General features: G+C 42.1%; 1 protein-coding gene across 7 annotated transcripts in view; it reads right to left on the bottom strand.

Annotated features, from left to right (window-relative positions):
* ELAVL4 (ELAV like RNA binding protein 4) overlaps positions 1 to 27,114 on the bottom strand; it is a 156,231-nt gene that overhangs the window by 15,789 nt on the left and 113,328 nt on the right. For all 7 annotated transcript variants that reach the window (XM_037745797.1, XM_037745798.1, XM_037745796.1 and 4 more), the window contains exon 3: positions 11,170 to 11,273. In XM_037745797.1, coding sequence (XP_037601725.1) covers positions 11,170 to 11,273 — 104 coding nt within the window. The remainder of the gene's footprint in view (positions 1 to 11,169; positions 11,274 to 27,114) is intronic.

The raw sequence follows: 27,114 nt of genomic DNA, 5'->3' as shown, positions 1-27,114 counted from the left end.
AGGGATTTCACCATGTTGGCCAGACTGGTGTTGAACTCCTGACCTCAGGTGATCTGCCCACCTCGGCCCTCGAAGTGCTGGGATTACAGGCCACCGGTCTCATGAATTGTTGAAAAGTTCTTCCTTCAGTAGAAGGAAGTTCACATCTGTTTCCCCCGTAGCTTCCCTTCTTCTCCTATTATTATTCTAGCTTCACACCCCAGGGCCATCTTTTATGTCCTTACCACCCCTTATCCTATGGGTCTCATTGATAGGTGCTGGGTAACTATATTTTGAGACAAGTCACTCCAAAGTTTTTTTTAATGTTACTTTAACTGAAAGTGAGTGCTTGCTCTAGAATGAAAAGGAGATAGCAATTAAGAGCAAGTGCTAGCCAGGCATGGTGGCTCATGCCTGGAATCCCAGCACTTTGGGGGGCCGAGGCAGGTGGATCACAAGGTCAGGAGTTCAAGACCAGCCTGGCCAAGATGGTGAAACCCTGTCTCTACTAAAAATACAAAAATAGCTAGGCATGGTGGTGGGTACCTGTAATCCCAGCTACTCAGGAGGCTGAGGCAAGAGAATTATTTGAACCTGGGAGGCAGGGGTTGCAGTGAGCTGATACTGCACCACTGCACTCCANAAAAAAAAAAAAAAAAAAAGAGCAAGTGCTTTGGGGTTGGAGACATACAGATTTGAAACCTGATCCTTATTAGCTGTGTGACTATACAGTGAGTCACTTAACCTTTCTGAGCTGCATCACTTGAATACACAGTTTAGAAGCTCCGTAATAGAGCTGTTTGAAGGTTAAACAAGAAAATGCATTTAAGATTCCTCGGCACAATGCCTGGCACACAGTAAGTGCTCAATAAACAATGGCTTTGATACACTTGCTATATAATCAGGCCTTATGCTAGACACCAAGGGTGTAGAGATGAATACAATAGTCCCTGATGTGTAGGACTATTAGTCTAGCAGAGGACACACACATACACAAACCAGATCAGGCTGCAAATTTTCCCCAATCTGTTGTAACACCCTTTTCTCTGAGTGCATACAAACTCCCCAGAGCAGACAAGTCCCTGGGGAGATGAGAAGAATGGAGTCAGAGAACAGATTCTGATGCTGCCAGGGCCTTCTAGGAACAAACTCTCTCAAGGACCTACAATCCCACTTCCAGGAGCAGAGACAGAAGAAAGAAGTCAACTGCTTCCTGTAAGAAGGAGCTTTGATTGTGAGGATCAGTTTACCTCTGTGCCTGTGGCTGTAGACCTGTCCACAGGCAGGACAGGCATCTGCTTATGTAGGACCACTCTTTATACGTCCTCTACCTGCCACCTGATATGTGCCATTCTTCTATCAGAGGTAAAACTTGATGGTAACAGTTCTAATGAGTTCTGATTGTGCCATTTTGTGATGGAAGTTTAAACTCCTTACCTGGGCATTCAAGTCCCTCTTGAATGAGAGGAATCTGCCCAACCTCTCATTTCCTGCTAACCCCTTCATGCACCCTATGCTCCAGTTCAAACAAAAACATGGTCACAGTTGGCAGGGTGCAGTGGCTCATGCCTGTAATCCCGCCACTTTGGGAGGCCGAGGTGGACAGATCACGAGGTCAGGAGATCAAGACCATCCTGGCCAACATGGTGAAACCCCGTCTCTACTAAAACACACACACACACACACACATACACACAAATTAGCCAGGCGTGGTGGTGCGCACCTGTGGACCCAGCTACTCGGGTGGTTGAGGCAGGGGAATTGCTTGAACATGGGCGGTGGGGGTTGTAGTGAGCCAAGACTGTACCGCTGCACTCCACCTTGGCAACAGAGCAAGACTTTGTCTCAAAAACAAAAAACAAACAAAAAAAAAACTATGGTCACAGTTTTCTGAATATGTCCAGAAAATTTCTACTTCCATATCTTTGTTTTGCTGTTTGTTCACCATCGTGGCAAAATTAACTCCTGCCCATCTTTCTAGGTCCATACTGAATGCCACCTCCTCCACGAGGCCCAGGCACAAATGACTCTCCCCTCCTTTGACTCCACTGAAGATACACGTTTCAGTGGCAGTAGTTACAGTTATCCCACCTTCCATTATAGGCATCTGTGATAATACCTTAGCTGCTATGAGTCTGAGCATTCTCGTGATCTCCACAGACCCCTGCGGCATCTAGTCTCAAAGCTTTACTGGGGCAAGAGCTCAACAAAATGCTCTCTCAATTGAAATGAAATGTATCATATACTTTACGCCGTGGATTTTAGTTTATTTTCTAGCCAGAGAGAATGATGCAGTTAAAGAGAATGCAAGAATATCATAAGGGTCTCTGGCACACAGTAGGCCAGATAAGTATCTCTTTTTTTTTTTTTTTTGAAATGGAGTTTCACTTTTGTTGGCCAGGCTGGAGTGCAATGGTACAATTTTGGCTCACCACAACCTCTGCCTCCTGGATTCAAGCGATTCTCCTGCCTCAGCCTCCAGAGTAGCTGGCATTATAGGCATATGCCACCATGCCCGGCTAATTTTTTTTTTTTTTTTTTTTTTGTATTTTTAGTAGAGATGGGGTTTCTCCATGTTGGTCAGGCTGGTCTTGAACTCCCGACCTCAGGTGATCCACACACTTCAGCCTCCCAAAGTGCTGGGATTACAGGTGTGAGCCACCGTGCCCAGCCAAGTATTTCTTTTAAAGAATAAAAAGATGTGATATGATGTGTCTTGCAACTTCTTTAAAAATATAGATCAAATTATTAAAGAGGCATACTTAGTATGCACTAAGTTCTCTCTGTCTGTCTAGTGGCCTCCAGAAGGGAAAGATGTGCTATGGCCTGGTTAGTGGACTATCTGATTTTGGACTCAGGGCCCCAGATTCAATCCCTTCACTAGACTGCAACTCCTGGCTCCAGCTTTACAAGACTGATACAATGACTGTGGCCACCTGGAAGCTTCATAATACTTTCCCCTGTGCAAAGCTTTTTAAATATGTTGCCCGAGTCTTAGTAAAATTCAGACTCACTCTTTACTCCCTTACTCATCTCTGAAAATGTAGATGGAAAAAAAGTCTTCCCCTCTCCTCATGTAATGTTCACCTTAGGGGTAGCACCATTCACCATCATCTTCATCTTGGGGAGGATTTCTTGAGCATCCACTGTAAGCTACGATTACCTACAAGTGAGATATTATTAGTTCCATTTTCCAGATGACAAACTCTGGCTCAGTGAGATCAAGTACTTATCCAAGTTCACACAGCTGAACTAAGAGACAAACTGGGATATAATTCCATGTTCTGGGATGTTTCCACTATCCCACACTAACCCGGACAGCAAAATAAAAGCCCTGTGCTTGGCACAAACTGTTACTTTCCCTGAAAATTTACCAAGCCAGAAAGATCACACTATAGTTCATTAGTTACACTGTTGGGGCTGGAAGGAATCATTTTACAGATGAGGAAACTAGCCCAGAGAAGTAAAGTAGGTTGCCCAAGTAATCCTTAGCAGTTTTTGACAGAGTTGGAAACTGACTCTCCACCTGAACTGAGAGCTCTTTCGAACAGACAAAAAGGGAGAAGGAAGAGGAGTGTGGTGCTCTATGATCAGCTCTATTATCACTGATGGACCAGCCATCCTGCCCAGAGGCTGCATGAGCACCACGGAAAAGTGATTCTTTAATCCTCAGGGCCACTGATGTTTTAGGCCAGCACTGTCCCACAGAATTTTCTGATCAGGAAATCATTCTATATCTGTGCTGTCTAATATAGGTAGCCATTAGCTACAAGTGGCTACTGAGCACTTAAAACATGCCTAGTGTGACTAAGAAAGTGAACTTCGAATTTTATTAAATTTTAATCATTTAAATTCAAATATAATCAGCCATATGTGCTAGTGGCTACTATGCTGGACAGGGCAGCTCTACATCCAGAAATAACACAAAATTATAGCATCTTAGAGCTAGAAGGGACCTTTAGAATCATTTAGTCAGACTCCACTGAGGGGATGAAATCCCTTCTACATCACCCCTTATGACTTCTGATGATCGGAGCCTTACTACCTCCCAAGACAAATATTCTGCTCTGATGGCTACACAGGTTCTCTTCCCAGATTCTTGAAATACAGGATCTAACTAATGCCTCATGGTTACTGAAGAATTTTCTTTCCTATAGAAAAGCAACCATCGTGAGGTGAATCTGTGGGTGCAGAGCCTTCTTTGCCATCTTTGTGATTCACCTTTAGACAACCTGCTAAAATGTGAAGCTGAGAATGAGACATAAGACACTAGGATGGGCTGACCAGAGTGGACAAGAAAGGACCACTATTTTTAGTGATATGGAGTCCATAACTTTCACAACACAGCCAAGGCTACGCTGATTTTTTTTTTTTTAAGCAGCTCACATCACACTGTTGGCTTCTTTTACATTTGCAGACAGCAAAAGCCCCCAGACCCCATTCCATGTACTTCTGAAAACCTGTGTCTTCCCAACCCTTACCTGTCTAATTCGCTTTTTCGATGTGGACACAGGACACTATGAATGACCTTCATGATACTGGGATCATATCAACTTCACTGAGCAGAGACAAGAAGGGAACTGTATTTCCATCTCTCCAACTCCTATCCCTGTATTTGAAATGATTCACTCAGAGGAAGTGAACAGAGCACTGGGAAGCAGAGCAGCCAAATAAAATCTCCCACAAGAAAGAGAGGGCAGCTAGTACAAATTGGGTAAATGTGTCTCTGGTTTCTGCTGGCACTGCCATGTGCTCTCTCTTGGTTCCCTGGGGATTCAGTGATCCAGCCGCCCCTGCTGACCTTGGCAGAGAAGTGTTCTTGCCCAGGCTCTGACTATAGCGGTAATGGAGGTGGAGAGAAAATGCCTTTTTATTATTAACAAGACTGAGGGAGGCAGTCTATCATTTCTGGGTGGGGTGATATCCGTCAGCAAAAAATGATCTGCTAACTCTCCGGGAAGCATTAAGAGCAGTGATAGGAGAAATAATTGCTTATGCTGAGTGCAAAGAAAAGATGCCTCAGCGGAATGGAGGCCCTTAGCAAGGCAGGTGGATGCAGGGAGGAGTGGGGGAGGTGCAGCTCCCTGATGACCCCTGGCAAGAGAAAGAAGTGGGAGGGACAAACTGGAACCTGCAAAGCTCAAGTGTGGAGAGATCCCCTGGAGGCACCATTAGAGCTATTAGAAGAAGAAAGCGAAAATGGAGAAGTGGTTAAGCAGCATCACAACGGGAAGAGGCAGAAATAAAGGAGCTCACTCTCCTTCCTGGAGAAGGAAGGTGTTTCCCTCTGAAAAGCCTTCCCTCACACACCTTCCCCTTTCCTAATCCTGCTCCCTCCAGAATTGGGCTGCTGCCTCCTGCCTAAGTGTCTTTCTTATTCTCTCACCTGCTGCCTGCCTGAGTGCTAACTCAGATTTGCTCAGAGTGGCAGGAGCAGCTCTTTTGCCCCTTCATCCCAGATCCAGTCCTGCAATCACTCACAAGACGTGTGCTCTGAAAATATTTTATTTAAAGTCATACGGCAATCATTTGAGTAATAGCTTCATGTAATTATTAGAAAAAGGTAAGTCACTAAGTCATTTGTGCACATATAATACAATGAAAAAAGGATGGAAATTGGCGGGGCACAGTGGCTCACACCTGTAATCCCTGCACTTTGGGAGGCCAAGGTGGGTGGATCACTTAAGGTCAGGAGTTTGAGACCAGCCTGACCAACATGGTGAAACCCTGTCTCTACTAAAAATACAAAAAGTTAGCCTGGTGTGGTGGCAGGTGCCTGTAACCCAGCTACTCAGGAGGCTGAAGCACAAGAATTGCTTGAACCCAGGAGGTGGAGGTTATAGTGAGCTGGGATCACACCACTGCACTCCTGAGTGAGACTCTTTCTCAATTAAAAAAAAAAAAAGGATGGAAATATATGAAAATGTTAACACTATTGGTTTAGGATTGGCTGATATTGCCTTCATGGTATGATTCTGTATATCCCCAATTATTTACAAATAAGCATATTTTACTATAAAAATGAGTGGATAAGGCTCCTAATAGAGATGATGAAAACCGATGTCTAAGGCTGACAAAAACCTACCTCAGCAGCCTGAAAGCCCTGGTTCCATCTGCCAAACATTCTGTGGTGCATCACTGACAGATAGACTTTCTTGGAACTTTACTTTGACCAGATCTTTCACTCACTCAAATCTTGCACAGCTCCCTGTCTCCCCAATCTCAATATCAAATAGAAACCTCTGCAGTCCCATGACTGCCCTGTCCCACTGCTGTAGAGTTGGTCCTTTGCATGTCTCTGTCCCCCATGAGACATGAGCTTCTGGAGGCAGAGCCAGCAGTGAACACTTGTCTAATCCTACTCACATTTAGGTCAAAACCCAAACCCCTCACATTCCATTTTGCATCACTTTTTACTGAGGGTTCTCAATGTAACTTGAACATCAATCCAAAACTTTGGTAAACATATTTTCTCTTTTGAAGGTATCAATTTTCTTTGTTCCTAATGAATGTGACAGAGTTGGACCAAATGCAACTTCTCTTAAGTGATTCTTATTAAAAGGCTAAAATTACAACATAAATTCAGAAGCTGTTCTTTTGGAGCCCAAGAGAGGGTCAGACTTGGGAAAGGCATCAGGTATGTCGTCAAGGAGTACCAGGAATAATTTTTCAGAATCCACAGCCATTTCCAGAGTCTAAAATGATCCCTATTAGAGACAACTGGAAAAAACAAAGCTAAACAATTAGTATCCCAAACCCCTAAATGGGGCAAGTCATCTTCACTGGGCTCAGGGTTAAAACACTGAACAATGTCCCAGTTTCCCAACTGGAGTTCGACATTGCTCTGGCAGGCTAGTGAATGTAAGCCCATGGTCCATACTCCATGGCTCTGACACACGTGGATGGAAGACTCTCTAGGGCACTGCCATTTAGAGTTCACCTGAATCCAAGGACCTAGCACAGAGCTTGGAGAGCAGGGAACCAAGAAGAAATGAAGTCAGCTCTGTCCCTAGGTTGATGGCAGAAGCCCTGAGCCATGTCTGTTTACTAAAGAACCTGAAGGAGCCACACAATTCATTTGTTTGCTTTTTAAATCTCCTTCCCATGTCAGAGAATATAACCCATATGTGCACAGAGCCAAATACACACCCACACACCCTCACAGAAAATGCACGTGTTGCTGAGCAAGCAGGCAGTGTGACATTCCAACACTTACAACCTACTGCCAGAGAGTTATTTTTAAAACATTTTTTCTTACTCCATGTCTCGCTTATCAATTGCATGATCCTGGGTATGTCTCTAAACCTCCTTGGGCCTCAGTTTTCTCACTTGCATAAAGGAGGTAATGGTGCCTCCTGACAGGGCTATTTTAAGAATTAAGAGTTGATGTGTGTAAAGCACCTAACCTAGCTCCAGGGATATTTCAAAGATGAAATGATATCAAACATGTAAAAGGGTTATAACAGTATTGGACACAGAGTGAATACTCACTACAAGTTAGCATTACTATTATTATTTATTATTATTGTTTCAAGCTCATGCTAACACATTAAGCAACTCCTGGCAGAATCCTTCAGAGGCTGTTTTGAAGCTAACTTGAGCTCCACTGCTGGCTTGTTGTATGGCTTTGGACAAGTCACTTCATGTCTCTGAGCCTGATCTCCAAGATGTGTGGTGGGAACTTCCTTTCACTAACGATGTTATAACTCGATGAACATTTCCCCTAGAGTCACCATCCACACTATGCATTGGGAGCTTAATTACTCATCATGCTCTTCGTGTGCTTCGGTGCTGTGCCGATGCCTAGATTGCATGTGCCTGGAGAGCAGAGGTCTGGATTGCCCTCTGAATGCTGTCAGTATTCACACACAGTCACATAACACTGCCCCTGATAAAAGGGAGATGGATATTTGTTGACAGGGAACCATCATTTGTGGGTACCTCCTAGTACAGGTTAGCAAACTTTATCAGAAATGGGACCACAGATTTTAAGATTTTGGAATATTTGCAGGATACTGATTCAACATCCTTAATCTAAAAACTTGAAATCCGAAATGCACTAATGAGCGTTTCCTTTGGGTGTCATGTAGGTGCTCAAAAAGTTTCAAATTTTGGAGCATTTTGGGTTTCAGATTTTCCAATTTGGGATGCTCAGCCTGTAGTGGCCCTGTAATGAGCCATTCACTACCAATTGGCAGAATAATGTTTTCATATTTAAATTTGAATTCTTTTTTTTAATTTGGGTGGGGGTGAGTTGGGGGTGTTTTTGTAAACTACCTGTCAAAAGGTCAACGATTACTTTCTGTTTGGCCCACCCACATAATTCTTAAAATTCTTCGAGTTATTTTCTAGCTTTTAAAAATTGGGAAATTGGCACTAAAAAAATCTAGATTTTGATATATATTGAACAACCGGTAGACCTGGCAACAACCTGGGTTTAAACAGTTAGCAGCAGCAACAGGATAGCTATCCTCTTTACTGCTCACTACAGTCTCCACCACTCCCTCAGAGCTTTCCAGAACCTTCCCTGAATCCACCTGTTAATCATTAACCTTCACAGCTTTGGAAATAACTATTGGTTTGCCTGAACTTATTTTGTGCATTACACTTAGAGTGGTTTGCACAAAGCACTCCAGAAATCTGAAAAGGAGGGAGAAGAGAAATTTGACAAAAGTTCACAAACATGCACTAAATGGTCCTGAGACCTCTGCAATGCACATTTCCAAATAAGATACTTGTTTTTTTCCATATAGGCAAGTTATCTATTCCTTCATGGGAGTCAGAGCAAAGAGATAAATCTCACATCACTTATCAAAGCAAACTGAAGCAGAGGTAAACAGTGGCCTGAAAGACAAAAAAGCAATTTAAACGAATTAATAAATGATGAGACTATTAAACAGCACACAAAAGGGGTTTGCTTTTTTCTTCCTTTTAATATGATTTTCACCTTAAACATTGTGTCCCCTTAGAAAAGGGAAGAAAAGTTAATAAAGGAACCTATCACTCAAACTTAATTTTTAGTATGGCAAATAAACTACTTTAATGAAAGGGCTGAAATCCCCAGGTTTGCACATTAAATTTTCATTCATAGTGGAGAATGGAAATTATTGATTCAGCCGTGGCATCGTGCATTTTGAATCCTACCGTGCCTCAGAAGCCCACATTACCACTGGGTGCAAATGTGTTGGCAGCATTTTGATGCAGGTTGAACACAGGGTGGGTGAGGGGGTGGAGAAAGGAATATAGATAACGGAAGGAGGCAGACTGGCTCTTTACGAATGAAAATAATCAATGTTCCTTGTCTCTAAGATCCACTTAGATAAAGCATCTGATGGCATGATGGGCTAGGGGCTACATCCTGAGACTAGAAAAACGAGGTCTACTCAGTCTTTGGGGAAATGACAATGGCCTTATGGAATACTCAAAAAAAAAAAAAAAAAAAAAAAAACAACAGAATGGAAGGTCGATTATTTGATCCTAAGCCCCTGGAGAAGAGTTGGGGTTTCAAGAAAACTGTAAAGAAAAGTACCATTTTTAGTTCAAGGTCAGGGTGTCTGTCAAGGGAAGAGTAAACGTCTGACATTCTAATGCCGAACTGGATATCACAGAAAATCAATCAAACCTACAAATACAGCTCTAGGTCTAGAGCGACCTCATCAAAGAGTCAGGTGACATGTACATCCAGTCTTTACTTAAAGCACGAAAGTAGGTATGTTTTTCCTTTGAAAGAAATTAATCCTCCTGCCTCTCAGAGGACTACCCCATAATTAAACAACTCTTGATTATTTCCCCATTAGAGAACTCATAGGAAATGATTCTAAGCATAGACTGAGCCTGAATCGGGTCCATTTTGGGATCTTTGTGTACCAGGTTGTATGAGATCAGGGAAAGCAATCAACTTTAGAAATAAGCTAAACTCAATTGCAAAAGTAAAGCTGCTTAAAAAAGAAAGATAGATAATCACATATTCTAAAAAGAGAAAGGTTTTGCTTTGTTTTGATTACCTTCCAGCTAAGATTATCTTATACCAGTAGTCTCCTCTATCAGGCTGGATGTTGGAAAAGTAGCTTCGTTGGACTAAAGAGTTCTGGTTTTGTGTTTTCAGATGCTGAGAGCTGGTGCCATCTATAGATTTCCATTCTGGGAGAGGTTTCTCTTTTGTCCTACTTTGCGTCAGACCTGCTGTCGTGAGGATAAGAGCGCCCAGGAGACACTTCCCTGCAGTTTAATAGGCTATGAAAGATGGGGACTCATTAATTGGCTGGCAGCTGCCCCTAAACAGGATGCTGCCTGGAGGTGGGGGAAGAAGGGGAAGGAAGGCCAAGGAGGAGGCAGACTCCATCCACTAGACCACTACTGGCTGCCCAAGGGAATCCCAAGGCAAACAGCACTACCTCCTGAAGGATCCCACAAGTGAAGTCTGAACTGAGAGCATGACTATCCAGTGAAAGAAACTTAAACCTCCTTCTGGAAGAGCAGGCTCTGGGTTATTGTTTTTCTTTTTTAACTTCCTGAGGTATTATCTACCCACCTGATTATTTTCAGGTCGCTGAAATGCTTTTTCTATCGTTCCCATACTATGTTCTCATCGATTTTATTATAGTACCTATCCCTCCCTATTACACTGGTGTGTTTATTTCTAACCAACGCTCCCTTTTCCAGTCTCGATTAGGAGAGTCCTAGCCACCCTTAGGTAAAGCCAAGCTGCAGCCTGGCACACAAATCCTCCTGACTCGGCCCTGCTACCTCCCATCCTCATCTTTTCACCTTCCTATCCAAACTTAGGCCACACTATTTATATGCTGTCCCTGCTCACAACATCTTACATTTTCACAGCTTTGCATGCCCTGTTTCCTCTGCCTGGAACAGCTTCCTTGCCTCAGCTTTTTCCCTTGGCTCAGTTCTGACCATCTTTGCAGACTCAGGCACAGAGGCCCTTTGATGGGGTCTTGAATCCCAAATATCCCATCTGCACTCTTAACTGGAGGTCCCACAGCTTGTGGTCTCTTCCCTCTACTCAGCCCACACCTCACTCTTCCGTAATACTCATTTAGTATAGTCGATGATAAATGTTCTTTGAATAAATCAAGAACACTGCTTCCAGCCCCCACATAGCCTGGATTTATTAGACCAACAGAACAAAATTTAACCAGTGCCTCCTGAACCAGGAGCCAGTACATCACCTCTTACCTTTATGGTTTTGGTCTGGAGTCTGAGTCCATTTAAAGTGTTGATGGCTTTCTCTGCATCCTTTGGATCAATATAGTTAACAAATCCATACCCTAAACTCTGTCCTGTGGAAATATTAAAAAGAGAGAGAGAACGGGGGAGAGAGACAGAGAGAGAGATAGAGACAGAGACAGAGACAGAGAGAGAGAGAGAGAGAGCTTGCTCAGTATCTTTATAGAGGTAACACTTCCCACTGCAGTGAGTCAAAACTCTCCTTTGGTATATACAGTTCCTCTTACACCAGGGTTTACCCCCAGACTGAGAGGTTTCCAATTCCTCCAATTCTCACTCTCATTGGCTTTTAAACTTTAGGAGCTGTGCAAGCTAAAACTGGGTAAGTACCCCTGCACAGCAACACAAGACATACAAGTGTCCACATAATCAGGAAGAGGCAGGACATGGTAGTGGAAAGAGAACAGGTGTGGTTTGTCAGAAGAGACTTAAACTGGAGTCCTAGAGCTTTCCCTATCAGCTGTGTGACTCTGTAAAGAAGTCATTTAGTCTCTCTCCCCCTCCCACCTCCAATCACTATTCTGGAGATGACAGCACTTACCTCAGGTAGGTTTGAGAGAGTCAGAGATTGTATACAAAATGCCTACCAAGTACATTGCCTAGATTGGAGTAGATGCTCAACAAAAGGCAGCTATGCTCTGCTCAGGCCTGTAAAATTGGGGCAAGTGCTGGACTATTGCCTAGGTCATGGCAGCCACACCCACACTGAGAGGAATGTAGCAAGATTTGAGCAGCAAAGACTGGAGATGTGTACAGTGAAGGTTGTAGGCATGGCTAGAATTTAAAGCAGTTGCTACAAATCATTTCTTTACCCTCATCATCTCCTGAGCCAAAGACCAATAAAGAAAAAGGAGAGGGGGTTTCTACTGGAAAGAGCTGGGGAGCTCCTAACACAAAGGAAAGAGTGCAAACACACTCTGCAAGAGGATTTAGCTACTTCAGGTGGAGATGGCATCAACTTGTCTGCAAAGAGAGGTAGCAAGTGACAGGGCTCCCTCCAAGTGAAATAAAAATAATGTGCTTGCAATCGTGCCACTGATTATAAATAGTCCATCAGCTCTGCCATGTGTCATCAGCCAGAAATATCATTAGGGAACTTTACATTTTCTGACATACCCTTTAAGAAACACAGAGCTTGGGGTGGGTGCAAAACCAGCTTGAACTTCCCCAGCAATGTTATTGATTTGTGGGCGGCAGCAGAGCCAAAGGGGAGGAAAATGACAGGACGTCACATGTCAGCAAAAACTGATTACATAAAGCTCTCTTTGGAGTACCGGGGCCAGGGCTGGGAGATAATACAGCAAAAAGCCTGCCATGTCCTGGTGACAGGAGCCCATTTCAGCGGCCAAAAAATCTTTCCAACAGCTTCTGTTTTGCTGGTAAATGTCTGTGTTTGTGTTGGTTGTAGGAGGAAACCTGGGAAAACAAGTTGGGTTCTGGATCAGAAAATGGGTGACTTTGTTATAGGATGGAGCAAAGAGAATCACAAGAAAGCTCAATGGCACTTAACCCCCAAATGGAAAACCCAAAATGACAACACCTTCCATTAGGATATTCCTTTGCTTGGAAGAACAGGGTGAGAAGAAGAAATACAGGGGCAAACTTTACCAGACATGCCCTTCACCAGCCAGGATTAGTAACTGAAGAGGAAGGAGAGAATGCTGGGCGCACGCCAGCTGCTGGGACCCTTCTCTTTCCATCTCACTGTGTAAGTATGGTGTGTGAGTGGTGTGTGTGTGGCGGGGTGGTGGGGGTGGTGAATGAGAAGACCCTGCCACATGTTCCAAGAAATTTCATTTTGCAAACATAAAGACTAATTTCATTGGTTTAAAAATATCATTTATCCTAAATTTGGCTCTACCTCATCAAACCTAGCTAAATAATTTGCCTAATTAAATCAATTTTCATCATGCAGATTTCTCAGTCATATTTACGTTGCATATGTGAGGAGCTTTAAAAATTGCTGTACTAAAGTATTCCTATAATCACTTTTTAAAAACAGTCATTCACCAAGTTAAGCTGCTTTAAAAGGGCATTTTTAAAACAATTATCTCAATGATAAACCTTATGTATAAGTTCCAGGAAACTGATCAGATAGTCAGTCTATCCAGCCCAATTTAACTTGTGTAAAATTAGAATAAATTACGAAAAATATAAACAAAACACTCACCACTTAACAGCAAACATTGGAACTCACACTAAAATAGTACTTGATTTATTATACTGATGGAATATATGTGGAGGAATCATGCTTACCAGTGGTATATGCTCCTGATACACTATCCATCTTTCTAAAGTTACTCATATATTGATGAAAATCTAAAATAAATAATGGGTGTAATTTTTGCATTCTATATTTTATCTTTGCTTTAGACCTTTGCTTCTGGAGGAAGGAAAACACATTCAAGTCCTAGGAAGATTCTGAAGATCAAGTGAGGGAAAGGAGCCCTGTCCAGCAAGATGTATCATGTCAAGACACCTGCCTGTATCAATCCCAAATCCACCATCACCTTAGCTCCGGACTGCAATTAGCACAACTGTGTTATCATCACCTGCTCTAGCTTTAGAGAGAGACAGCAGTTAACATCAAGAATGAGGATGCTTTTGGGAAAATGAAAAAAACAGATGAACATCGTTTCAGAAAGAAAGAGGAAAAAAAGATGACGACTCTCCTTGATATAAAGTAACAAACCGCAAGCTCTAAAACAGAACATTGCATTGAACAAGAGGAGGACAGAGGCAGAAAAACTTGCCTGTGAATTGAAAGATATGAGATAAACTGGCAGCACAATGAAACTACCTGTGGTTAGCCTAGTTTATGAACAGGTTTTCTTAACGTGGTTCTCACCAACATAGGAGTCCAGCTAAGTCTAATAAAAAATACTCTATGGATCTAAGCATTCTCTTTTAACATGCCCTAGAGAGGATTAAATTTCTAAGTAGAAAATATAAAAATCCAAGCTTTACTTCTTTTAGAAACTATTTCAGTAGTAGAGGAGAGTAAAATGAGGGAAAATTTTATGTTTTAATTTTGGTCACCATATATTTATTGGTGATGGGTTTTAGATTTGCAGTTCTGTATATAAGTGTATCTAGAAAAAAAAATAGATGAAACACGTTCACAAAAAATACCAACACTTTTTCTATGGGGACCAAGAGAAATGCTATGCTGGGAGGGCCTAAGGGATGCAGTCCGGAGCCTAGAGCTAGTGTGTATGCATCTGCATTCCGGAAAGAATATCTTTTTATTATTCTTTTTTTTTTCCAAATAGCTACATCTTCTCCCTTTATCAGCAGTAGCAAGATTTGAGAATACAGGAATGGCAACGGTATTTTCAGAACATAAAATTAAAACAAACTTTATTTTTATTCCCAATTTATGAGTTTATTTTGATGGGAAGTTGAATAAATAAAAAGGAAATCACTGAAGTTATGTTTATTGAATCATCTTTATTTAAAAAATAAGATGTTATGAAATTAAGACTGTCTCCAAAATTTAGAAACTATAGTGAACATTTGGCTCCTTGGTGCCCAGGTGACCCAAAACCCTTACTGTGACAAGTGCCTGATAATCCTTCCAGCAGGCATGGGTGAGTGGTCCCCAGTTACCATGCATGGGCAGGAAATGCATTCTTGGCAGTTTGAGATGAAAACTTGTAATTCAGAATGTACTTTCCAAAAGAAAACTGCTATACACAATGGCTACACTTTAAAGCAAATTTAATTCAAATACTCTGAGAGTATTTTGAATTGAACAGGTTTTTGTGTTTAACAAGCTGTTCTTAAATCTGAACTTCAACATTTTATAAAGCATAGGCACATGCACACAACACAAATACACAATGTCTCCTCCTACTATGACAGGGCAACATCTTTATTCTGTTATAATAATTTGTATATCTAAATTTTCCCCTTAGAAACCAAACACATCTTCTCATAATAACTAGCTCCTAAAACTTTGCATCCTTGCACATAGTAAGCAATCAACAAATGCTTGATAAATGAAAGAATGGATGTATGCATTTGTAGTAATCCTCCATTTCTGAAAGCATATGACTGGAATGTTTTGTGAGTCTGGGGGAAGAGGGGGAAAAGAGGAAGTACCCGGGGAATTAATTTTGGATTTATAAGAAAGAAAAAACACAACAAACTGACTTCGGGGAATGGAAAATAAAACACAAACAAGGAATGTCCTGGGTGGGTTCTCCTCTGGCCACAGGTCAGATGAACAACAAAAATCACCCTTATCTACCTTTCCACAGAGATTCTGAGTGTACAGAATGCTTTCCTATCCTTCTATGCATTTGATTCTCACAACAATCCTGTGAGAGATAATCATCATTTTATAAATGTGGAAATTGAAGCTCAGAGAAAATGGTGATTTGCCTAAGATCACAGAGCTAGATCCTAGTCTGGATCAAGGGTTAGAAAACTTTTTTATGTATAGGGCAAGACAGTAAATAGTTTCGGCTTGGTAGGTCTTATGCTCCCTGACAACCCTGCCATTGTGCAGCAGCCGTAGACAGTATATAAACAAATGATTGTGGCTGTGTTCCAATAAAACTTTATCTAGAAAAACAGGCAGTTGGCCCAGTTTGGCCCATGAGCTGTAGTTTGTTGATCTTCTGGTCTAGATCTTTTGACTTCAAATCCTGTACCCTCTGCCATAACCAGTTATTCCATTTGAGCTAAAATATTATAATAACGATTCTGAGGCCCTGAAATATGTCAGAGGCTTCTGAATCAGCTATGAAAAAGTAAATTATCTCCAGTGGCTTGTGTTAAGCATTTCTGTTATATTTAATCTCTAGAAAATGCTGAGCACATAGCTGGTTATAACCCCTTATTTTCCCAGCCATTCTGGATAGACGCAGCTTTTCCTTGCCTTTAGGGTCCTGGGGATTATTTGGATCCTGACATCCTCATGGTTGATGGATGCAGTAAAGAAGCTGGCCAGAAAGAACCTCAGCATTTCTGTACTGCCAATCTGCATACCTTGCTCTTTCTCTCTTTAAAAACTAGCATTCTTCAGAAACTGAATAGTTACTCCCCTCATCTGCAAAGCCCCTGAGGAGGCAGCCAGATGGGTAGCTACTGTTGAAAACTTCTGAGTTGAATAAGGAATTTTTATGGATGTAGAACCCCTAGCTCAGGCTGAAATCCTGTTCTCAAAGCACATGATAAAATCCCCAGTCACCTCAAGATCACCTGCATGACGATAATCCACATACTAGATTAATTGCAGCCAACTCCATACCCTAGGACTCCTTCACTGCCCATTCTGAGACATCTTTCCTGCTTTCAGCTGCCTCAGATCTACCCAAACACACCCAAGAAAGGGTCAGATGAATGGTTGTTACTGCACACGTATCAATGTGTGTGTGGTTCAAAACTACTTTCTGTATAACCTTGGTTAAGTCATTTAAGCTTTATCAGCATGCTCTCTAATCTGGAAAAATAGGGATAATCCCTTAATTCTCACTATCAAAGAATCACTGTGAAGATTATATTAACATTGGGACTAATAGCAACTACAATTTATTTAGTGCCTATTTTGTGCCAGGCACTGTGCTAACTGGCTTATTAATGTTACCTTGTTTAATTCTGTGTGAAATAGGTATCATCAGGCCCACTGTGCAGATAAGAAAAGTGAGGCTTGAGAAACATTAAATAACCTGTCAAAGTCAACCAGCAAGTAGGCTCCAAGGCTAGGATTTGAATAAACTGAAGTCTGTCGGATATCTCAGTTCATGCTTTCTCTCTGCAGGGGCTGGCCTGAGTGCAAGTGTCCAGCAGACTGTCTGGCATCGGGCAGGTACTCAAGGGGATACATTCATCCTGCAGTGGGGGTCTCTTTTCCTTTGTAATACACTGACTGGGGATGCCTTGGGCTCTAGAGCACCTCTGACTGTTCCCTCCCATCCCACCTCTGCGAGGCTTACAATGAGTCTTGGCTTTTTTCCTGCAAGCCCAGTGTTACTACAGCCAGCTAGTCAGAGGATTTATTTTCTTTTGGTCATTCACACAACTTCCTCAAACTAAGCATGTAGGTTTTTTGTTTTTGTTTTTTTGACTCATTCTGTTGCCCTAGCTGGAGTATAGTGGCATGATCATAGCTTACTGCAGCCTCAAACTCCTGGGCTCAAGTGATCCTCCCACCTCAGCCTCCAGGGTAGCTGAGATGACAGGCACATGCCACCACACCTGGCTAAATTTATTTATTTATTTAAGAAATCTGGTCTTGTTTTGTTGCTCAGCCTGGTCCCAAACTAAGTGCTCCTCCTGCCTTGGCCTCTCAAAATGTTGGGATTACAGGCCACCACGCTCAGCTTAAGTATGGTTTAAAACCTTGCTACTCAAGGTGTGGTTCCTATATCAGCATCACCGGCATCACCTAGGGACTTGTGAGAAATGCAGATCTTCAGGTCCCATCCCAGACCTATCGAATCAAAGCCTGTATTTCCACAAAATCCTCAGGTAAGTCAAATGCACATGAAAGATTAAGAAGCACTGGTTTAAAGTATGATAAGAAACACTGGAAAGAAAGGAAATTGGAGTTGGTCAGACATGTGTCTGAATCCCAGTTCTTCCATTTACTGCTGTGTGACTCTGGCTAAGCTAAATTAACCTTCTTGTGCTTTGATTTCTGGGGATACTACACACCCAACTCATGGTAACCGAGAAGGGAAGTTCTGATGGGAAAGCTCTCCAAATTTCTTGGTATATGCTATTTCTTTTTGTCCCCAAATTTTCCATTCCTACTTTGCCTCATTCTGCTTCAATAATCTCATTTATAAAATGGGACTAGTATTACTTTTTTTAAAAGGGGTTAATAGGAGGAATAAAAGTGATAATGCATCTAAAGCGACTGGCATATAACAGATAATGCGATAGATGTTAGTTCCTTTTCCTTCTTCTCTCATGCCCCATGAGATATTGCCTGACACTACTGCCTATGTGAATGTTATTCCTCAATGAAACTGCTACCGTTTTGAAGGTAGAGACTGATTCTGATGCCTTTCTTTTACATTGGAGCATATGATAGTCAACGGGCACACAAATTCCACATATAGCTGACACCTACCACATGCTAGACACTATGGGTAGATCCCCAAATGACCAAAAAATTGTTTCTGCATTCAGAGAGCTTATAATGTAGAAGGGAAAGAGAGGTATAAAAACTAATTATAGCCCAGCAAAAATAATACATATAACAAATATTTTTCTTTTAAAGCTATATATAAGAACAGAGAAGAAGTTGAAATTGATTCTGACTGAGAAGAGTAGGGAAGGCTTCATGGAGGTGGATACATTTGAGCTGCGCTTTTAAGATAAAGCAGAGTTTTTATAGCGTTCCCCTATCACATAGACGATATTCCACCTTGAGGGGGAATCCAAGGACTACATTTATCCCACATATCTTTAGTGAGCATGTGTTATGTGCCAGGCATATTCCATTCACCTACTTGGTTTCTGCCGTCACTGGGTTTATATTCTGATTGGGGTTGAGAGAGATGGACAAGAAATACACAAATAAATATGTCATCTGTTAGATGATAGTGAGTTGCAGGGAGAAAATAAAGCTGAGAAGGAGGAAAGGCAGTGTAGGGCTGGAGTTGTGATTTTTAAATAGGTATAATGGTTAATACTGTCAACTTGATTAGATTGAAGGGTACAAAGTATTGATCCTAGGTGTGTCTGGGAAGGTGTTGCCAAAAGAGATTAACATTTGAGTCAGTGGGCTGGGAAAGACAGATCCACCCTTAATCTGGTGGGAACAATCTAATCAGCTGCCAGTGAATATAAAGCAGGAAGAAAAATGTGAAAAGGAGAGACTGGCCTACCCTCCCAGCCTAAATCTTTCTCCCAGGCTGATGCTTCCTGTCGTCGAACATCTGACTACAAGTTCTTCAGTTCTGGGACTTGGACTGGCTCTCCTTGCTCCTCAGCTTGCAGACATCCTATTGTGGGACCTTGTGATCATGTAAGTTAATACTTAATAAACTCCCCTTGTTAGATATATACATATATCTCTATTAGTTTTGTCCCTCTAGAGAACCCTAACCAATACAGATTTTGGTTCTAGGAGTGGTTCTAGAGGAAAAGAATATTAAGGATGGAGTTCTTTTGTTGGTTTTGGGGTTTCTGGAGTTGGCTGTTTAATATGATTAGACCCCAAAATATGCTAAGGACTCTATTTCTAATAGTATGGAGAACAATGATAGTCCTTGGTGTGAACTGTTTAGAGAGTTATGAAAAATAAATGCATTTGATATTCCTGACTCACAGCTCATGAAAGGCAAGTTTAGTGACTCTATACATAATACCTTTGACTGTATGTGGAGAACCAAGAAACATAATGAAGCTGATTGGTTGCTTCTAAGTTCAGTGGACAAAGTGATGAAAGAAAATGATGAACTCAGGGATTCTGTCTCCCGGCTTCAGAAGCAGATACTGAGCCTCAAATCTGCTAAGACTGCCCTGAGTGAGAGTCTTATCTCCTACAGAGAAAGAGCTGAAATTGTGGAAAAACAGACACAAGCTCTTATCATGTGAGTGGCTGACCTGCAACTAAAGATGCATGCGCAGCCTCACCAGGTACCTATTGCTAAAATGAGGGCATTGATTAGAAAAGAATGGGACCCTCAAACTTGGAATCGGGATGTGTGAGAAGATCCTAATGAAGCTGGGGACACTCCTGCTACCCTGCCTTCTCTTCCCCAGCTTGCACCAATGGCCTCATGGGGAGTTCCCTATGATCATTTGACAGAGAAAGAGAAGACTAGGGTCTGGTTTACAGATGGTTCTGCCCCATATGCAGGAATCACACAAAAGTGGACAGCTGCAGCACTACAGCCCCTTTCTAGGACATCCCTGAAGGACAATAGTGAAGGGAAACCTTCCCAGTGGACAGAACTTTGAGCAATGCACCTGGGTGTGCACTTTTCATAGAAGGAGAAATGGCCAGATGTGTCATTATATATTGATTTGTGGGCTGTAGCCAATGGTTTGGCTGGATGGTCAGGGACTTGGAAGAAGCATGATTGGAGAATTGGTGACAAAGGAATTTTGAGAGAGGTATGTGGATGGACCTCTCTCAGTGGTCAAAAACTGTGAAGATATTTGTATCCCACGTGAGTTCTCACCAAGGGGTAGCCTCAGCAGAGGACGATTTTAATAATCGAGTAAATAGAATGGCCCATTCTGTGGACACCACTCAGCCTCTTTCCCCAGCCACCCCTGTCATCACCCAATGGGCCTATGAACAAAGGTGGCAGGGATGGAGGTTATGTATGGGCTCAGCAACATGGACTTCTGCTCACCAAGGCTGACCTGGCTATAGCCACTCCTGAGTGCCCAATTTGCCAGCAGCAAAGACCAACATCAAGCCTTTGATACAGCACCATTGCGCTGGGTGATTAGCCAGCCTGGGGGTGATTAATCAACCTGGTGGCAGGTTGATTATATTAGACCTCTTCCATCATGGAAAGGGCTGAGGTTTGTCCTCACTGCAACAGACACTTACTCCAGATTTGGGTTTGCCTATCCTGCACACAATGCTTCTGCCAAGACTACCATCTGTGGACTCACAGAATGCTTTATCCATCACCATGGCATTCCACACAGCATTACCTCTGAGCAAGCACTCACTTTATGGCTAAAGAAGTGCAGCAGTGGGCTCATGCTCATGGAATTCCACTGGTCTTACCATGTTCCCCATCATCCTGAAGCAACTGGACTGATAGAGTGGTGGAATGTTCTTTGAAGTCACAATAACAACACCAACTAAGTGACAATACTTTGCAGGGCTGGGGAAAAGTTCTCCAGAAGGCCATGTACACTCTGAATCAGCATCCAATATATGGTACTGTTTCTCCCATAGCTCCAGAATTCACAAGTCCAGGAATCAACGGGTGGAAGTGGAAGTGGCACCAGTCACCATCACTCCTAGTGACCCACTAGCAAAATTTTTGTTTCCTGTTCCTGCAATACTATGTTCTGCTGGCCTAGCGGTCTTAGTTCCAGAGTGCGGAACGCTGCCAACAGGAGACACAACAACAGTTCCATTAAACTGGAAATTAAGATTGCCGCCTGGACACCTTGGGCTCCTCCTACCTTTAAGTCAACTGGCTAAGAAGGAAGTTACAGTGTTAGCTGGGGTGATTGACTCAGACTACCAGGATGAAATCAGTCAGTGAAGGTAAGGAAAAGTATGCATGGAATACAGGAGATCCAGTAGGGTATCTCTTAGTATTACATGCCCTGTGATTAAGGAAACTACAACAGCCCAATCCAGGCAGGACTACAAATGGCCCAGATCCCTCAGGAATGAAGGTTTGGGTCACTCCTCCAGGAAAAAAAACAAAAACAAAAACATGATCTGCAGAGGTGCTTGCTGAAGACAAAGGGAATACAAAACGGGTAGTAGAAGGTAGTCATCAATACCAGCTATGACCACATGACCAGCTGCAGAAACAGAGATTGTAATTGTCATGAGTATTTCCTCCTTTTCTGCTAAAAACATGTTTATGCAGGTATACACCTGTACTAAGAAAAATCTTTATTTCCTTTTCCTTTATCATGCAACATAAGATTTATTGACTTCATATCAGCATTTAAGTATTGTTAACTGTATGTAATTGTAATGGTATTTGGGTTGGGGATTGGTGTGTTTCTGGTTGTTTGAACACACAAACACTTAACATAATTATGTTAGGTATAATCATGACCTTATTATTGTCTTTATTTGAAGATTATGTATGACCTCAAGAGATGTGTGTGCGTTCAAGTTGACAAGGGGTGGAATTGTGATGGTTAATAGTCAACTTGATTGGATTGAAGGATACAAAGTATTGATCCTGGACTGGGTGTGTCTGTGAGGGTGCGGCCAAAAGAGATTAACATTTGAGTCAGTGGGCTGGGGAAGGCAGATCCACCCTTAATCTGGTGGGCACAATCTAATCAGCTGCCAGTGAATATAAAGCAGGAAGAAAAATGTGAAAAGGAGAGACTGGCCCAGCCTCCCAGCCTAAATCTCCCATGCCGGATGCTTCCTGCCATCAAATATCGGACTCCAAGTTATTCAGTTTTGGGACTTGGACCGGCTCTCCTTGCTCCTCAGCTTGCAGACATCCTATTGTGAGACCTTGTGATCATGTAAGTTAATACTTAATAAACTCCTCTTTTTACATATCTATATATATCTCCTATTAGTTCTGTCCCTCTAGAGAACTCTCACTAATACAAGTGGTCAGGTGAGGCCTCACTGCTAATGTGACGTGAGAGCAGAGACCTGAGGGAAAGGGCTGGGGTGACTGAAACGTGGTAGCCAGTCACTCCTATCAGACAAAAGGGCATTCCAGGCAGAAGGAGTCTCACATGCAAAGGCCCTGAAGCAGGAACATGCTTGGCATGTTGGAGCAATGGCACAAGTGGATGTGAGGGCAATCCACCATCACACTTGTCAAATGACTGAAAAGAGGAAAGGGCACCCTTGGTTTCTTCAATCTGAATTACCATACTGCTGAATAAGACATATATGAAAAAACTACACTGGCCCCTTCCCCTCAGTCTTGCAGATCAGGTGAACATACTCACTGGCATATCCTTTTAAAACTGTCTTGTAATGAGTCTCTGTTCCCCACTAGACTGGGAGGATTGTGGGAACAAGATGATGCTTTATTCATTTCTGTCCCCTCAGGAACTAACAAAGTGCCCATGACATTATTGGATATCCACTATGTGTCTGTTGGGTAAATGAATGAATATTATCTATTCAAATGAGTATTTACATTCTCTTAACCACCTTTAGCCTCCCAAATACCAAACATAAAAGGACCAGGAAAATTAGCAAAATCTTTTTTACCAGAGTCTCACCCCTGTCCATAGGAAGTTGGTAAGAGGAACCCGATCCCATAAGACACATGTGAAAGACCTGTGGGCATTTAATTTGAAGAATTGAAGACTCTAGAGGTACCCAAAGCCCTTTGTCGAGACAGGGTCTTGCTGTGTTGCCCAGGCTGGTCTTGAACTCCTGGCCTCAAGTAACCCTCCCACCTTGGCTTCCCAAAGCACTGGAAAAATAGGCATGAGCCACTGTGCCTGACCTCAAAGCCCCTTCTAATATTTTGAAATGCCATGGTGGGAAAATAGGGATAGACTTGCTGTGTGGGAAAAAACAGATTTTTGCCTTTATAAAAAGAGAACCTTCTAATAATGCTTTTATAAGGGGCAGGCTGTCTTGTGAGGTGGTAAGAGCCCCATGACTAGAAACGTACAAACAGAAGCCAGACCTAGGATTTGTTAGAGGAAATAGCAGATTTGTAGTAACACCAGTCGGTAAGACTGACCCAAAAGATCCCTTCAAAGGTTCTAAATTATATTTATTTTAGACCCAATGCTCATAGTGGGCTTCAGTTTATCCCTATTTCTAACTGAGAAAATAAAAATAACAACAAATATGTTTTGAGCATCTATTCTGGGCCAAGCATTTTATTTACATCATTACTTACATAATCTTTACAGCCCTCTGAAGTAGGCATTTTGATATTTGTTTTACTGAAGGGGAAACTAAGGCCCGTTATGGCCCAGAGGTAGAAGTAGCTTACCCAAAGTTACTTGTCTAGAAAATAGTGGCCAGGCCCATCTGCCTCCAGAGCCAGTGTACTTTCTGCTGTGCCTTGGTTTCTTGAATTTGTGTTCATATGCATGCTAAATACCTGCCCTGACATAATATAGCATGCCTGAGACTTTGAGAGAACATGCAGTTTTTTTTGTTTTTTGAGACCGAGTCTCACTCTGTCACCTAGGCTGGAGAGCAGTGGCATGATCTTGGCTCGCTGCAACCTCTGCCTCTTGGGTTCAAGCAATTCTCATGCCTTAGCCTCCCAAGTAGCTGGGCTTATGGGCATGCACCACCACTCCTGGGTAATTTGTGTATTTTTAGTAGAGATAGAATTTTGCCATGTTGGCCAGGCTGGTCTTGAACTTCTGGCCTCAAGTGATCTACCTACCTTAGCCTCCCAAAATGCTAATATTACAGGCGTGAGCCACTCTACCTGGCACGGGTTTTCTAGTACCATCTCCAGGTCTTTGTTCTCCCGTTTAATTCCAATATATATCCCAAAGTATCCCATTCCCATCTCCTAGCCTGGTTATGCCTTTCAAACTGGATTTGGTGCATCATAGAATGACAGTCTTGGGAAGGACTTGAGTATCAATCATCTTCAAATCCCTTCTACAGATGTGGAAACTGAGGACCAAGAAAGAAGTAAGGAGCTCATGATCTATAAAAGTTGGATTCATGAATTATCAATGATAGTAGGGTACAGTTAAGTGTTACAATGGTGAGAAGAGAGAGGGCTTTCTGGAGAATGTAATAGCTGAATTGAGACTAATTTGAAAAAATTGACAAGAGACAGCCACGCAATAGGCAGTCAAAGGCAACAGGTATAGTAGGGCATTCCAGAAGGAGAGGACACAATGAGTACCCATTCCTTGAGAAGAAAGAACTGTCACGAAAGTTATAGTCATCACTTCCACTTGTTGTTAATATCAACCTCTACTGTCAATACCATTTCTAAATTGAATCCATTCTCAAATGTGTATATGAGGTCTCCTTATATCTCTGGTAGAAATTCAGGAATCTAGGCATCTGTAATTTTGAGTGTGTCTGCTATCTGCCAACAACATTGTTAAAAAACAAAACAAAACAAAACAGGACTGGCTGGGAACAGTGGCTCACACCAGTAATCCCAGCATTTTCAGAGGCCAAGGCAAGTGGGTCACTCGAGGTCAAGGGTTCGAGACCAGCCTGACCAACACAGCAAAACCCTGTCTCTACAAAAAGTACGAAAATTAGCTAGGCATGGTGGCGTGTGCCTGTGGTCCCAGACACTTGGTTGGCTGAGGCAGGGGATTCACTTGAACCAGGGAGGCAGAGGTTGCAGTGAGCCGAGATCACACCACTGCACTCCAGTCTGGGCTCAAAATAACAACAAACCCAGGACATAGTCTCCCTTATTTTGAGTTCCCAAAATATTTAAAATTACTTGGGCAAGTCCTTGGTTATTTCCAGAGGGTGTATTCTGGAAATCCTAAGCACATGTTTATACTCATCATGTGGCATCAAGATGGCAACAAGCAAAGTGCCTGGCCCAGAGTAGGTATTTAATATAAGCTTGTTGAACTGAATGTCTTTCTCAATGAACCTTAAGTTCCTTAGGGGAAGGGGAGCATGAGTCTTATTATGACCCACGTGAATCGTTATGACCAATGTCTGGCACGTAGTAGATTTTCAATAAATCTATGTTGAATGGGTGGATGAACGAATAAATTCAACAAATGAATGAATAGTAACAAAAACAGTTATCATTTTTTAAGTGCCAGTCAGTATACTAAACACTTTATTTTTATCATTTTATCTATTATCTAAGGCAATCCTACAAGGTAGGCCAAACTGTTCACATAGATGTAAAATTATGTCTCTGTACATGAAAATGCACAGAGTATATACACTCAATTCTAGCAGTCCCCAAAGCAGAAAGGACCAATTACAAAACTACACTATTCATTAAGAAAGGCCAACTGCTGGATGCGGTGGTTCACACATATAATCCCAGCACTTTGGGAGGCTGAGGCAGGAGGATTGCTTGGAACTGGGAGGTCGGGGTTGCAGGGAGCCATGATGCTGCCATTGCACTCCAGGTTAGGTGACAGAGGGAGACCCTGCCTCAAAAAACAAAGAAAGGCCAACCAACTGTTTCTCAAAGGCGTTTTTTTTTTCTCCCCCTGCCCCCCCGCCACCCTCCGCCTTTTTGGTTTGTTGTGTAAAATAAATTGTTCCAAATGACAGGTCTGCAAATATACATTTCAAAAATAAACCTCAATAAACAAAAACCTGAACTAATCTGAACCAGATTTTTCTTCTGTTTGTTCAGAAAAGAAAGGAAATCTGTAAGATACAAAGGTGGTATCAAGTACTTGGTTAAAAAAAAAAAACTGAAAAGGAAAAGATTTTCTAAGTAGTGCACTAGGACAATAGAAGCCTCGTGACAACTATCTCACCTTCAGCATTTATCACATAAAAAGGAGTATTCAGACTGATGACCCTGGGGCAATGAAAGATTCTTAATTGAAGCAACATTAAATTAAATTATGTTCAGAATATTCTTATAAGACAGGAAAGAATAGTCACACGTTTAAAAATATTTTTAACAAGAGTTGAAAAAAAAGAGGAGGCTTTTGGCAAACTCCCAGCTAGCCAGAAAAATGAACCAGAATCCTTAAGTCTTGGTTGGCTTACTCTCATGAAACAAAGATCTGGATGTCAGATAGACAAGACGTTCCACCCAAAGTGGATGAAAACCAACAGGTAATTCCAGCAATGCAGCTGATGTTAACCACGAGGGTTTAGCAACAAAGGAGGAAGAGGTAGAAAAAAATTATCAGGTTAATACTAATTACATACACTGTAATTAGCCTTTGGGCAAAATGAGACTTTCTGTGGGTGAAACGTCTGTGTGTGAAAGGAACTGCTATATTTAACACTAAGACAATGGCTTCTAAAACTCCCACCAGACACCATTCTTACAAAGGGCATGTAGAAGCTCCTGATATCATGTTGGGATTTAGATCTAAAGAGATAAGTTATATGAGTGGGGCTGGCACAGAGTAATACTTCATAAACATTAACTGAATATAAATCCATTAAAACTGCCTTATTCAAAGTAAAAGACATTCATGGCTCTCACTCAAGGAGATGAGATAAACAACTTGTCCATATAGAGATAAGTCCAGATGTCAAATGTTAGCCGAAGGACTTTGTCTGAATACCTTTGTCAGTGTCTCCTTTCTGAAATAATGCTTAGGGGCTCCCTAGCCTTGGATTTACCA

Source organism: Cebus imitator, unplaced genomic scaffold, assembly GCF_001604975.1.
Source record: "Cebus imitator isolate Cc_AM_T3 unplaced genomic scaffold, Cebus_imitator-1.0 Scaffold214, whole genome shotgun sequence".
NCBI lineage: Eukaryota > Metazoa > Chordata > Mammalia > Primates > Cebidae > Cebus > Cebus imitator.
Note: the sequence above shows the minus strand (reverse complement) of the source record. Positions and strands in the feature narration are given on the sequence as shown.